At 51.4% G+C, this 15,514-nt stretch overlaps 1 protein-coding gene across 4 annotated transcripts in view; it reads right to left on the minus strand.

Moving 5' to 3' along the window:
- Window positions 1-15,514, minus strand: part of VPS13D (vacuolar protein sorting 13 homolog D) — a 231,268-nt gene that overhangs the window by 39,927 nt on the left and 175,827 nt on the right. For all 4 annotated transcript variants that reach the window (XM_037045200.1, XM_037045199.1, XM_037045198.1 and 1 more), the window contains 2 exons: window positions 8,678-8,810; window positions 5,774-5,969 (listed from right to left, as the gene is read on the minus strand). In XM_037045200.1, coding sequence (XP_036901095.1) covers window positions 5,774-5,969; window positions 8,678-8,810 — 329 coding nt within the window. The remainder of the gene's footprint in view (window positions 1-5,773; window positions 5,970-8,677; window positions 8,811-15,514) is intronic.

Here is a 15,514-nt window from a genome sequence, read left to right on the forward strand (position 1 = left end):
GCTCTCCTTTCTAGAAATGATTATAATGTACCGTGACCAAAAAAGTGGTTTTTCCCTAACAGATAATCTTGCATGAAAATGAGTCATGGGATTTCAGAAATGGGAAGGCTTTTCTCAAATCCGTGTGTGCGGGAACGCACACACACACCTTCCATCCCCCCCCTCCCCCCCGCACCCCCAGCAACAGACCTGAGCTTTCTATAAGTTGTGTGCTAATGAGAACGGCATTGTCTGGAATCTTTGAGTGAAAGGGGAACAGTATTTAGAGTTCAGCAAGAGGGAAGGAGTCTGTCTTAGAAAATAAGACTTCTCTGCTTGTGTTCCTATGAGATGAATTTCAACTTATAAGGCATGAAGGACTGTGAAGATGTTTCTTAAAAATATCCTATCTTGTAACTTCAACAGCTTAATTTCAGACCTGGTGGAGACAGCCTATGTCATGAAGGCAGCTCTGAATGCCCCTGCTTCGGGGGCAGCTCGAGAGGTGCCCTCTGCCTTCAGGTGTGCCACGGAAGGCCTGGTTCCGTGGCAGTGGGATGGGAGAACCCACAGCTCTCCCCTCGCCCGCACCCAAGGGCGAGTCCAAAGTGGGCAAAGTGGCGGCTCCCACAAAGCTCTGTGCTGCTTTTGGACAACAGACGAGAGATATGAACAGTCCCTTCCCTTCGGCGGGACTGGACAGTAATTTTCCAGTTCCACTGAAATCTAATCCCTTCTCAGGATGAACCTGACATGCCCGCCGATGCACTGGCTGCCCTCAGCAGCAGACAGTTACCAAGCCAACAGACGTTCACGCTCACAGATAAGAAACAGAGCCTGGGGGGTCAAATGCGTCCTAGGCTCTGGCCGTTCGACACTGTGGATGCACAGGCCTTTATGTCAATGTTGCTGGAGTCTAGGTGACCCACCTGGAAGGAGCACCTTACACTTCCTAAACAAGTATGAGGCAGAAGCTACAGGATGACACGGTCGACCTTTTTGACGAGTTAATTCTATTGGGTAGCAATTAAAAACATTTTACTAAAACAAACATGGGACGAAATATAAAATTCACTCACAGTCTCAAGATAAAACAGTAACTTTCCAAGAAATGTTGGATTTGCTCTGCCCCGAGGTACAGGGCCATCCATAACCGACTCTCCCTGGCCCCAGATGGAACAAACGCTGTAGTTTTTGTTAGATCTTTACCTTCAGAAGTGGCCAGTTCTGCTGGGTGTGTTTCGCAGGATACCAAGGAGAGCAAACGGCTGCCGCGGAGCAGCGCAGGCGCCTGCAGCACTGCCGAACCCGGTGAAAGCAACGGGGCGGCCCCGCCTGAATGCCCGCGCTGCCTTTCTCTGGCCTGCCTAGCCTGCCGCTCTTTGGGCTCCGGAGACTCCAGAGGGGTCAACCCTTTCATCCCAGGGAGTCACAGGGAAGATGCAAACGCCGCAACAGAGGGGCTTTTCTTTAGGAAAATCCACTTCAATTTCGCATCTAAGAGGCCATTGATGGAATGTCTTTAACAAATTTTGGGTGGCGTCTTAGGAGTGTTTTTACTGAAAAAGTCAAATGTGTCTGCCATAAATCTTTTCTGCGAAGCCAACCAAAGGCTACTCGAGAGCTCTCGGGGCGCCTGGAGTCCACAGCGCTGTGCACAGAGCAAGGGCCCCGGGATTCCGGACACTCGGAGCCCTGACGGCCAGGTCCACAAACCCCAATCTGTCACTATCCTTCCAGTTCCCCCTTCCCCCTTATCTAACTCAAGTAATGAGGTAAGCTCCTCCACTCCTGAGCTTTGCTAAATTGGTTTAAATGCTTCAAGTTCTGCCAACTCCCCCCCTCACCCCCATCTTGGGTCTCTACAAAAAAGGTGAAGAAATACACTGGAGGAAACCTCAGGGCCCAGATTCATAAATCTTCACGTATGACCTTCCTAAAGCCCACGCCACCCAAAGCCCACGACCAATGGCATGTAGAGAAACATGCAGGCAAATCCGCAGCCCAGGGTGGAAGGCTCCTCTCTTTTCAAAGGTATTTTTGTCTCCTTGTGAAAGGGCTGCTCCTGGGTCGCTGCAGCTTTCCATCGAAGCAGCTTTGCAAATGCTTTGCCATCAAAATCCAATACACGTGCACAGAACTGGGCAGCAGCCCGGCGGGCGCTCTGCTTGGCCCGGTCTGCCCGGAGGGGGACAGGCTTTTCTCCGGGGCTTCAGTGGCACCGCAAGTGTGGCTGCACTGTGCCATTTCCATAAACTTTACTTGGGAACAGACATATGTGGCCCAACACACGTAGACGAGACCATGCAACCTGAGCCAGCAGATCGCTGCCTTGGAAAAGGCTTCTTATTTCGGTTCCAAACCACACATACTTGTACAGTGAACAAATGCAGCAGGGGATACTGGTCCACAGCACTCGTGTGGGGGCCAAAGGCTCTGCTGTCCTCCGCCCTCTCCTCTCCCCCACCCCCACCTGACTTGCAGAATTTTTAGACTGAGTGGAAATTTCGGAGAAAAGCTAGGTGGCTGTCTTTTTGGAACACTTGCATTGTCCAACAAGGAGGGAAACTTGGAAGTATTTTAATCTAAAAGAGCTCCAGGAGGGGGGTTCCCTATAAATAAAGCCACGTTCAAATAAACACAAAAAGAGCCAATATTTCCTGTAAGGCCACTTTTCAGATGGATTACTGGAAGGAGTATTCTTTCATAGTTTTATGGCTTGCTTTGCTATCATCTGCTTAAAATTTGGGTCATTTGAAACATAGATGCTAAAACCTAAGCCTGCACTTGGATGCAATGTTACAAAGGAAGCGGAAAGTCTCGCTCCGAGAGCAGACTCCAAGGCAGAGCTCTCGGACTCCTGGGTTCCACGCCTGGCTCAGCCCCTGGGCTCAGGTCAGCCCTCGGTCAGAATCTCACTTCTAATCCCTTCAAACTGTGGGTTAGTCCCTGTTGTCTAAACCGTGGGGAAAAACCCCGAGTAACGCCCCTGGCTCCTGTTCAATCAACAGGGACGGCTGGGGACGGTTCCATCTCACTTCCGAGAAACCAGGGTGATTTATCCCTTTATAGAACTAGAATGTTCCTAACAGGTCACGGTGTTACCAGAACAAACCCTCAAGGCTCTGAGATGGGTTCTCCATCTTCATGAATCTCTGTGCTCCTTTTATATGACTTTCAAAAACAACACCCAGCATTTTACAGCTCTCTATGGCTTTCATGTTAAAATAACTCTGGTGAAGCTTCAAAACTCTGAAGAGGCAGGAATAAATAAACAGGAATATTTGCCCCTAATTTATAGGCGAGAAAACTGGGTTTAGACAGGCCAGGAGACTTGATGAAGGGCTCAGAGCTAATCAATAAGGAAGGGGGCTGGGACCCGGATCGAGTGCTCTCCGGGCCAATCGTACCTTTCTCTCTAACATGGGACCCTCATTAAGAGCCCTACTTTTGGACTTAGATGGACAGACTAAGGACGCTGGCTCAAGCGCTTCAGAAGACACTGTAGTGCCTTTTCAGTGCACTGAGGACTTAAGGGCCAGGTCTCCAGGAGACCCCCCATCGGCATGGGTCCCGCCTGTGTGCCACTCACCTCTGACACCCTGGCCACAGCTCTCCCACTCCGGGCTCCTCCGGAACGAGAGGAGACACCAGTGCTTGATTCCCCCTCCTTTTAGCTTCCACACCCACAGGCCACTGACAACCTGGCTGCTCCTCACTTATCACCGCAGTTTCCGTTCCCAGGAGCAGTGAAGGGCTGGGCAGACAGCTGATTTGGGAAACGCAGTCACACTTCGATCTGACTGTCACCGTTTGCTCTGCGGCAAGCAGGACAGCCACTCTGCTCCCCTTCACCGGGAGCACGGCCCTCTCTGCACCTGGACAACGCCTACTCGTACTCCGGGCTTCGGCTCCGACACCACCCCTCTCGAAAGGCCTTTCTCAACCCGGCTCCCACAGGCCAGCTGGCCACCCCTCCCCGCCACCTTCTCTAATTATGGTCTGAGAGCGCCCTGTAAATCTGCTGTGTGGTTTAGCACAATTTGAGCTAACATTTCTGTATGTTTGCTGCCCCCCTTGATGCCCTTTGAGACCAGGGAAAGCCTTGCCTTATATAGCTCCTGCTATATTCCCAGCCCTGAGTTCTTCAGGAATTTTCCATCAGTATTTACAGACTGGAAATGAATGAATGACGGATACATGCTGACTGACAGCAACCGGAACCTTCTATGGCAATGCCAGACGATGGGTGACAGCGACGAGAACACTGTTCTGCCTGCGGCAGCTGCTTGTGCCTTCCTTATGCTCCCAGAAAGAATGTTGAACTGTATCAAGACTTCCAGACTTGTATCATATAAAACCCAAGGGATTTCTTTCTGGTCAACACCATTACAATTAGCAGCACAAAAGTAGTGACATTTTTACAATTGAACACACATACCTCAGACTCTTTTTGAAACAAACCACTCAATTCCTTGACCACTTCCGGGTTCTTTCGGAATACTGAGGGGCCTTCTGCGTCCCCCACACTTCTTTAGGTCTTCTTGTCCTAACAGGATGCTGCAGGGAGGCTTCTTGGGCTTAGCACAGACACGAAGAAACTAACGGGAGATACTTTCTGAAGGATCCCTCCTGCCCCTCCCCAACTTCACTTCGGAATATACTGGAGGACTGTTTGAGCTCTGTATCTGAGAATAGAATGTAACTTAACTAAAGTAAACGCTACAGATCCTTTTTTAAAAAGCAGCTGCTTCCAGATGGAACACGTTCTGGCAGAACACATCACACGGTCCCAGTCTACAGTCTTAAGCTTTTCCCCAACTGCAGTAATGTGTCATCGGTAAAGTTCCCTGGTGACAGACAAATGGATTCATTTTAATTGGGGGCGATTTCACTTCAAATCCTATCTGAGGGAGCACAGAGCGTGGACACGCCCAAGCCCTGGGCTCTCTAGAAGGGCACACCATGAAGCCCTATGAAGCCAGTGGCAGCAAAACCCTCCTGGGCTTAAGCAGAGCCCAGCTTGGCTGGGAATGGTAATATTCTTTATACCCATGGTTGATAAGAGCCCCAATTAGTCAGGGATAAGACCCCTGAAAAAGGGAGGCTTGAACCGGCCACTAACACAATCAGCTACGTTTAAGTAGTTGGATTCTGTGGGGTCTGGAGCCGCATGGGCTGGGGCTGGTCTCCTGTCTCCGCTGGCATTGAGGCAAAACAGTGCCTTCCCCAGAACTGCCAACTTGCTCAGGATTGCGGTATGAGGCTGGGGGACTGGCTGGGACTTCCAAGTGGAAGAACCACCAAGGAGGGACAGAACCACACGGTAAACAGCAACTTCAGAGATCCTAGACCTGTGCCATGGGGCCAGGAGCAAGACACAGCTGACGGCCTGACAGTTTTCTTAATGGGCACGTGGGGGTCCAGTTAGTTTGGTGAGCAGGGGACGGTGGCAAGGGTGCAATCCTATTTCCAACCCCTCTGATGAAGAAACACCACACTGTACGTGTACCCAGTGCATACAGGTGTAAATAGATATAGCTATAGATATAGATACAGATACAGACAGATACAGATACAGATGGAGATACGCAGAAATTCATGGCCGATTTTGGGGCCCTGTTTTCATGTATTTATATTAGACAAGTCAGAAATTTTAGTTATCTGTATTCAAATGTTGAAAAATCATACCACTAAAGCAGAAAGCAAATGATTAAACACAGCAGGATGGATTAGGAAAGGCGGCAGATCTGGGCTGGAAATTGCAAAAGCCACTCCCCCCACGACCACTGACCTGGGGCCACTAAGCGTGGCTGTGTCTCTCACCGCCTGGGCAGTTTCTGATGCAAAATCCAGGGCACCTGCTACTGGCTTGGTTACAGTGCCAACAAGCCCTTTCCCAAGGCCAGATATGAAACCGCTGACACCCCCTTCTGTTTTCACACCTTCCACTGTTGAGGTTATAACACTGGTCAATCCACCAATGATACCTAGCAAAAAAGACAAGGGCTATTGTAACTGAGCCAAGAACGAGAGCAGCAGCACTTGCAGCCAAACCCCTCCATCCCGTGCACCTGGCAATGACTCAGGGGCACTCATCAGTCCCTCGACAGGCCACAGGCAGGCCAGCTCAAGAGACAGAACCTGCAGATTCGCCCCCTAAGTCTGGAGTCAGACGTTGTATATTAGTCATAAGTATAGTCCAGTTCTAGAAAGCAAAGAAAACCTAAGGGTTTAACAGCGGTACTTTTCCATTCCAGAGCCTGGGCAGCGTGTGGGCTGCTGGGAGAGGATGCAGACAGTGGGATTAAATCAACAGACAGGAAACTGGGGCCCCTGGGGGAGGCTGGGACCCGACAGAACGTAAGGCAGAGAGATAGCCAAATGCAGACCCCTGGTCCTCAGAGAGGTCCACATGCCTCGCCAACTGCACCAAATGTCTGAAACGGGGTAGAAGCCACTGCACACTCTGCTGAAACCGGTATGGGCATCCGAGTATGTGATAAAGCCCCGAGGATAAAGCCTTAAAACAATGCCAAAGCCAGCTGGGACCCTCAGTGTGGTCGCTTTGAAAGACCAACCTAGGCCAGAAAACTATTCCAAACATTTTGAAAGTTGACAGCAATGACCTTAAAGAGCTTCAAAAGTGGCCAGAAGTCTGCCAAGGCTGAAGAGGACACAGTCCTGCGGGGAGGGGAGGAAGAGGGCCCTGTCCCGGAAGTATTTCCCAGGCCTCAGCCAGGGACACACTCACAGAATGTTTACCTGTTGATGGTGGGGGTGGGGGAGAGCTCTCTAGACTCTTCGGCTCTAGTGAGACAGACTGGTCAAGGGAATCGCTCGGGTGAGAACGCGCTAACAATTCGCAGCGTTTCTCCTGGATTCTGGGTCCAGTTGCTCTACCGAGGCAACGTTCCTCTCCCAACCTTTTGAACAAAGTTCGCGGCAGAGGCAGAACGTCACTGAACCTGGGTAAAGCAGGGCCGACAGATAGAACTGAGCATGACCCCCAGTTTTTAAAGCAAGGATGCTGATAACTTTTAAGGGTTTTTGCATCCTTACGCCAGGATCTCGCTCTAGGCTGCTGCTTTCGTCCAAACCAGAGTTCAAAGGGGCCTCCTTGGTTGAGGCCACAGGTTCCTCATCTGGGAATGGCCAGTCTCTGGAGCGGCTGCACATAGCATCTAACGATTTCTGGCTGGAAGGGATTTTGTGACCTTGAAACAACTGCCTATTTCCTCAGCACACGGGTGTGTTTATCTAAACAATGAGGACAGTCACGCTTTCTCTCTGCATCCCACGGATGCTGGACAGATCGAGGCAGTTATACAGAGCAAAGCATTTTACATTCACTAAAAAACGGTCCTCTATTGGTCCAATGCATGACCATCACAGTTACTAGAAAGAATAATTAAATCTCTGACCCCAAATGATTGCCCAACAATCAACTTTGAAAGTACACAAAGAGTTGATTTCAGCCAAATTTTACTTCTAGCTTGAGGTCTCCTTGGGGACTGCTCCCTCTCCAGCCGGGCAGGCTTAGGGAAAACAATGGGATCCAAACCTCACCCTTAGGAAAGTTGATAAACAAAAACTCCACCCTCAGTGCAGAGACCTATGACTTTTTTTACTCTCTGTATTCCTCCTCCTTCTTCCCCCAAATGCCGATAATGAAAACTTTCTCAGTCTCGACCCGACTCTGACAGCTTCGGGCTATTCCTCAGAACCTGGTACAAGCAGATCACTAGCCGTCACTAAGCAGAAGCCATGTGCCAGGTACCACGGAAGGCGCTGCGAGAATGAGGGTGAGTGTGGAGTGGTCTCCCTGCTCTCCCGGCCGTCACAGCCGATCAGGAAATGAGATGCGCACAGCTGGCTGCACACACCACCCGGACTGCCAGGGCTGTTCTGATCATCGTTAATACCAACTGGGGACAGCGGAGCTGGGCACATGTCCTTTGAGTTGGGACTTGAGGGTTGGATAGGACTGTGACAGGCAATGAAGGGAGGCAGAGGGAGGTGAGGCACAGGACTTGGAGGCCCAGGGAGCAGTAGAAGGCTCTGGGTGTGTAAAGTATGGTGTGGCTGGGGGACAGTGGCTGGAAAAGTTGGCTAGGTTTACATCTCAAAGGGCCTTAAATAGTGCTGCGATAAAAAGGTATTGAGAAAAACATAACAAAAGGCAAATGGGTCAGAATGAAAGCACTGGAAGTCAGAATTCAAGAAAATTCCAAGGCCTCATACATTTATTCCACCACCCACATCTCTCAAGCACGTGCGTAAGACTCAGAGACATCGGGGCCACAGCCCTGGCAGCTTCACGCCGCACTTTCTACGGAAGGAATGCTCAGCAAGCAGAAGGCGGGTCTTGACGCAACAGATCCACACTCTAAAAAGGGGTTAGTGGATGACACCTTCTGACACCTCGGGAACAGAGGCCAGAGAGCAGGAAGGAATGGCAGTGTGCGCAACATTCTGAAAACCCATGAGGAGTCCTCACACACCGGTGGCCACATTTCCACTGCAAGGGGGATAAGAGAGGAGAGCTTGGAGGCCTGCCAGGCACCGAGATGCCAACCCAGGGTCTACCCTGTTGTCAGCTTTCTTTCTGCTACTTGTGGTCGGGTGGCCAAACAGGCACCTCTGAGGACTGTGGCAGAAGAGCCACCGTCCTACAGCCCGACAGCAGGGGACCTACCGTGAGCCAAGCCGTGAATGCCAGCCACGAGGTGCTCGCCACTGGTGGCCGCGTGGTATCTGATGTACTCCCGCTCTGACTGATGCCGGTTGTCCATTGTCTTTCCTAAGCCATCAGATAAGGTCCCCGCAAACTACAATGAATGAGAAACAGACAGAGCAGAGTTTTAAGACCTCAGCAATATTTTTATTACTTTAATCACTTTAAATATTAAACACCCCTCCTTGCTCCCAGCTGGCATCCAGTGAGTACCAGGCGAGAGAGAGAGAGAGAGAGAGAGACTGCCAGACGGTGTGCACTGTGTGTCCCAGGACAGTGGTCCACGAGCGTGGGATGCGTACGCTGATGGCCACAGCCCCTGTGAGACCACCACGGAAAATCCATGCCGACATTCATATTCCTTGATTCTACTGCAAATTTACCACAAAAGGAAAGGCATCCATAGGCCTTTACTCTATCCTGGGGGAGGGGAGGTGGGCTTGGGATTCCAAACTGTTAAGGACAGAGGCTCTCTGCTCTACTGATCAGTGGGTACAAAATGGGGGGTGTGGCAAGTTTCTGGAGACATGAACAGCCCCTAAGTAATGCCTTTTCTGTCACTTGTCCAAACATTACTGAGTGCCTAGGTGCCCGCCCCACCTGTCAGGGAAAAATGAAGCACGTGGACAAGTTCACAGGTTTAGGTCACCTTTTAAAATGGGTGGCAGACTTGAACTCATAGCTTTGAATGCAAGCTCCTCCCCCACCAATCAGAGAGAGAGTTTATTTATCCTGGCCTATTTTAACCAGAGAACCTGTCTCATTCATCAAAGCAGGATAAAAAGGGCATAAAACTCTGTTTTGTCACAAGACAATTTGAAAAGGTTTAAAGTGACAGTTAATAAACCACAGGGTACTTATCCTCATCGTTCAGGCACAAAAAGGGAAGGACACCAAATCTATAATTAACCTCCTCGGGGAGGATCTACCACAACAAGGGGTTTAAGTGCCAGTGACCCAGGACTAACCTTTCAGAAAACTCACAGGAATGCTGTTCAGACATAAAGCTCAGTGGAAAATGCAAGGCAAACCGTCCGCCTTGGAGGGTCGGTGAGGGGGGGTCACACAGATCTACCTGGAAGCCCTCGGTCCTCAGGCTTCTTGAGCTAGGGACGGGAGGTGAGTCCTGGGCTGGGCGGAGGGACCGCAGGAAGGGGGCACCCGTCCATGCAGCAGGGCCCGGGACACCCCTTTCCTCTGCCTGGTCCAGAGGCTTTTGCGATCTCGGGCATGGTTACTGACCTTCCAGAGAAGCAATCCCTAGTGCTATGGGATTTTTGTCACCTTCCCCGTCATTCCCTAAATAGAAAACTTAAAGTGAATGAAAATTCATGTCACAATTCCCGGTAGGATGGAAACACCACAGATACTTGCAAAACTAGCACTGCGACTGGCTGAGGGGGCTCAGCCAGGGGCCCCATCTGAGAGCCACAGGCCTGGGCATCTGACCAGGCCAGACTCTAGCCCTCTCCCAACCATGCCAGTGGCTGCACGACCTCGAGCAAGGGGCCCCACCCTGGAGCCTCTGTGTGGCTGGATGGGTCGGCAACCACTGTGGCTCAGGGCACAGACTCTCATCAGCGTTCTTGCTGTCATCACGAGTCAGCTACCAGTGCAAGCACAGACATCCCACGTCATCTGAAGAAAGTCTTTCAAAGATTTAGAATTATGGTCATTTGTGCTAGTATATACCATAAAAAAAAAAAACCCAAACAAAACAAACAACCCTTTCCAGAGTGAGTTTTTGGAATGGTACCATCTATAAAATTAGAGTGTGTTGGACTTGGCGGTTTCCAAACCCCCTTCCAGCTCTGACACAGTGTGATCCAAGGTCCAAGCTAGAATGTCTTTATTACACCCTCACTCTAGGCCCAGCGCGGACTTCGGGACCGCTGAGGATACAAAGGGCAGCCAGGGCCTCTTCTCAAGGATGACAGACTCGCCAGGAAGGTATCTGTCCCACAGGTGAGACAGTCAGCAGCAGCCACACGGGACGCGAGCTGTTCCCACTCAGGGACCGAGGGAGGGGCGAGAAATAAGACCCTCACCTCTAAAGGGGCCCAGAGTGTCCCTGCCACAGCCCGGAACCATGTGGACGCCCACGTTCCTCACTCAGGGTTTGGGCACCAACGTCTCTCCCAATGCCACGGCAGGGGTGGGGGTGGGGGACAGGGTCCAGGGAAAAGAGCTGTTGTCAGAAGCACGCCATGCAGGCCGCCAGGGGCCCGGGCTCTGCCTGAAGAGGTGTGACAGACCCCTGTTCCTTTCAGGGTCTTGTTTTTAGGCTGTTCCATTTTTCTTAAACTTTTAATTTGCTTGAAAAAAGATATTTCTTTGGAAGAAACATTAAGTTAAGGCCCCATCCACTTATTCTAGCAGTTGACTAGGAAGAAATTTTACCAAAATATTGTTCCCCCTGAGAGAACACGGGAGAATAATCCAGGCAAACTGCCCGACACCAGCCCCTCTCCAGCAACCCCATCAACCAAACAAGTTTACTGTCCAGGCTTTGAGAGCGAGCCTGAGCCAGCAGCCTCTGTGCCCACTGAGGCCTCTGCAGCCTGCAGCCTCAGCGCCCGCAGCTCCATCTGGCCCTGGGTGCTCTCCACGAAGCCCCGTACGGACCTCGGGCAGATGCCACGAGAGCACTCTCCCTTTAAATGCTGGATCCTTCCAGGGGCTTCTCAGGGTCTCACCTTTACCGTGGAAAGGTGCCCACCTCCATCCGAGGCCCCCTAGGACTTCCAGCTGAACCCCCACTCCCCTGTCTACACAAAGTACTGCCCGTAGTACCGCCCGTAGTACCGCCTGTGCAAGCCAAATGAACTTGTCCTTTGTCACTTGTGAGCAAAAGTAACGGATACAAAGGTGTAACTGGCAATGATTATGATAAATCTTCACCCCCCAGAAATGCTTGAGAACACAGAACACTCAGGAAGAGGGTAAAATCCGTGACCCAACTGAACCCAAACTGAGGAGAGGCTCGGCAGATCTTGCAGGGAGAGCCATTTCATACGGAGCGGGCTGAAGCCAGCCTGATGAAGGGTCCCGCGGTGAAGACTGGGCCTTGGGCCAGTCCCCTGGGCTTCTGGGTACAGCCTCCAGGGCACCACAGAGCCCGTGGCCTCCCCCTCGCTGTGGGAGCACTTAGTCACCCTAATTCCATCTCTCATCCCACCTCAGCGGGAAAGTAATCACACCCCGTATCCTATTTCTCCCGCAAAGATAGGGTAGGGCCATGGTTCCAGTAAGCACTCTTTCTGGGTGCCCGCTGGCACTGTCTCCCTGCGGCTGCAAAGGGCTATTTCACCCACGTCCTTGACTCTCAAGCGGATCACCAGAACAGAGCGGAGAGACTCATGGGAGCTACAGTCTCATGTGGGAATGGTGGTGCAGGACATCCTTTGAATTTATTTTGAAACTTTTTCAGAGCAGATGCTCTCTGGCATGCTCATGGACCATCAAAATGGGAAACAAAGGCTGGGGCAGACATTCGGGTCATTCAGACAAAGGCAAAAGTCATCCCAGAGGCACTGGGGGAAAGGCCAAAGACCCTCAGGATAGGAGCAGATACAGTCCAGCTCTGCACTGGGGCAACCCACCCACCAGTGAGACGTGTGTTGACCCCCCACCCCCCGTGTGCCAGGCAAGCAAGCGAGGACCCCCAGTGAGGAGTGGCTTCTGCCTCCCAGGACCTCAGCCAGGAGGTATGTATGTGGCATAACCAAACGACCTTCGTTCATCCCAGAGTTCAAATACTGACTGTGACATTTATTACCTGAAAGGTCATGGGCGAGGAAGCTTAAGCTCTGTGAGCCTTCATTTCCTCACCTTCCAAATGGGGATCAGTATATCCACTGTCAAGGCTGCCATCAAACTGAGATAATACACGTAAAGCACTGGATAGTGCATGGATAGTGCCAGCATGGAGCCTGATACTTCAATTTCTTCATGTGCAAAACGGGAATAATCAGATTCCCCCGATTACTGTGGAAGCTGGTGTGGAGGGGGCACAGGGGTGCCGGGACAGAGCGCATGTGCCAGCCTGCACACTGGGAACAGACTAGCAATTGGAAGGTAATTTGCAGATAATTTGTAACTCTACTCAGTATAAACATTACCTCAACACCAGAAGGAGCATTTGCAGAGACTTAAGTCAATACAGCTCATTTTGTAGCAATTTCAAGTTCACAAAAAACTTAAGGCTGCAGGAGAACACTGTCCTAGCTAAAATGAAAGGTTCCGAGGAACGGAATGTCCCTGAGAAAACCTGCTATTACATTTACCGAGACAAGTTATCCCCCCGTCCCCCTTCGTTCACTGAAAGAAGCTTCAGCACACACCACACTCTTGAGTTCTGGCCACAGCCTGGAGTCATTACTTTCTCTAAAGCTGTATTTTCAGCCAGGGGGTAAAACCGTCGGAAGAACTTCAAGAGGTCAGTCCTCCTGCGCGGCTGACACCGAGTGCACGTCAGCACCCCACCCTCCGAAACTAACCCACTGTCTCTAGACACTGAGCCACTACGAATTAGGCTTTGGGGCTGGGTTCAGCACAGACGACGCTATAAGGGTGACATTCAAGTAGACGCTGGAATGGGGAAAGGGAGAAAACTTTGCACTGTGTCCCTCGTTCTGTCTTATCAAGTTTTCATGACCCCGTCGTGATATTCAGCAAGCTCGAGGCGCCAGAGGCATTTGGCTGGCGTGACAGGAGCCTGGGCTTGGTTTCTCCCCTTCTCTGGCGTTCTTCTTTCACAGTTATTTACCTAATGGAAATTTCCTCTTTATTATCCTCGTGCCACTGAGGAGTTGCTGGTGACAGTACCCTTCTTGTCACCAGGGCAGATGGGGAGCACGCATAACAGGAAAAGGCTGAGAAGTGACAGGACCCTGCCGTGTGAGGAGGGACTTGCATTCTTCCAAGTGTGAGGCTGCCCACCCCGCTGGGCTCCACACTGGCCACGAGCGGCTGTGTGCACAGGGTCGGAAACCCAGCTCTGTGCTGTGTCTGTAGGGGAGGAGGGCGCGAACCTCGTGGGGGAGGCCCCGTGCCGTCGGGCACACAGGGGGAGAGGAGCGGAATTCTTATCCTACCTCTTACCGGACAGGCGTCCCCTGGAGAGCTGCTCATCTTCCCCGAACCTCAGTTCACCCATCTGCAAAACCCACAAACGAGCGAGCAAACTCACACACACACATTCTCTGCTCTAAAGGAATGCTTTGGGGGCTAAGAAACCGTGCAAAACACCCAGCACAGCGTCTGACGGGCAGCAGTCACCCATGTCTGTAGGCTTCTCAGAAGCAGCGTGGGGGCTTCAAGTCCAGCCGTTGGCACCTCCGCTGGCGCACTCGTAGGAAAACCCCCTTCAAGTTCTGGAGGACCCACATCGCCCCAGAACTGAGGTGTTCACCTCTTTGTTCTGTTCCATAGCGTGCACACGTCCGCCGTCCAAAAGGACTCTCAGAGTGCCAGTTTTGCCTTGACATTGAAAAACCCTTTTGTAGTACCTGTGAACTGGGAAGGGTTAAAGGAAGATGCAACCCCATAAGCAGTGGGTGCCCGTCACCCACACAAGGCAAACCAAACAGCCAATCTGCACTCTGCCAGACAGTGAAGGGGGCGGGGGGTGGGTTAGGGAGAGGCATTAGAAAAAAGGCACAGAATAAGTTGAGGTTTGGCAAGAAAAGGGGCATTTTTGGACCCCAGATTTCTATGCACTAAAATAGAGCAGGTCTGTCTGTCTCCAGTTCTATTTGGTTGTGATTGTGGGTAGCCCCCCTAAGGCAAAGGGAGGAGGGGACAGGATCCAGGATTCAGGAGACCCTGAACGAGAACAATAAAGACATTTTAAAGCTAGGACATTGTGCTCTAGTAACATGCCTAAGCCAATGACCTTGCTTTTTTTTTTTTTGTCTCTGGAGATCTAAAAGCTCTCCTACCCTAAGACATAGGCCATGTTGCTGTTTCACGGATAAACACTTACCAGGCAACAGACACTCCTTTTCAGTTAAGAAACAAAGTTACCCAAAGCCACCCAGAATTATCTCCCCGCGCAACCCGCGCAAGGTCTAAACATAAGCAACAAAGTCAGACCTCGGGATTGTCCTGCTCCTAAACTAGCCCAAGACACACGCCTGCTGAGTTGGCAAGTCTCTCCACTGTTCTGCAACTCTGACCCAGCTGTGAACTCAGATGTGTTTCAGATTAATCCAGAGGCTTAGCGTGGTTTGAAGCACTCTCAGGATCGGGGTTTGCTTTTTCTTTAATAAGGAGCAGTAGAGTCTGCTATAAGGCTAGAAGCACAGAAATAAGCGGAACACCACAGGAAGACTGATTTTCAACAACAGACAAGTTGCCGTGGCTCAGTCATGTTTCCTCCATACCGATTATAAAGAACTGTGCGCAGGAGGAGTCTTCAGACCCAGCTGCGGGTGGGGTGGTGTTCCCTCACCTTCCAGCGCTCCATCGGCTGGGCCTTGTGGTGCACTTTCCACAGAAGGGGCAGGGGTCATGTTGAGGTGCAGGACCCCCATGCCTACTGCTGAGAAGTCCTGGAAGCAGACAGAAGTCACAGGGGTTTCTTCAGGGTCCATGCTACACAAGGGGGTAATAAGCCTTCTGCCCCAGGAGAGCCCTCCCGTTTTGCCATCTAACAAGGCTTCTTGCCATGTGTAAGTGGCCCAGGCCTCAGTACTGCACCAGCAGACAGACCATGATGTGGGGTAGGGGTGGGGGAAGGTCCCTCTGAGGTGGTCCTAATGCCCAATGTGGCAGGGAAGTCACTGCAGCACCAGG

This window comes from Sturnira hondurensis, unplaced genomic scaffold, assembly GCF_014824575.4.
Source record: "Sturnira hondurensis isolate 20B ecotype Veracruz unplaced genomic scaffold, ASM1482457v3 Scaffold0004257, whole genome shotgun sequence".
In the NCBI taxonomy this organism is placed as follows: domain Eukaryota; kingdom Metazoa; phylum Chordata; class Mammalia; order Chiroptera; family Phyllostomidae; genus Sturnira; species Sturnira hondurensis.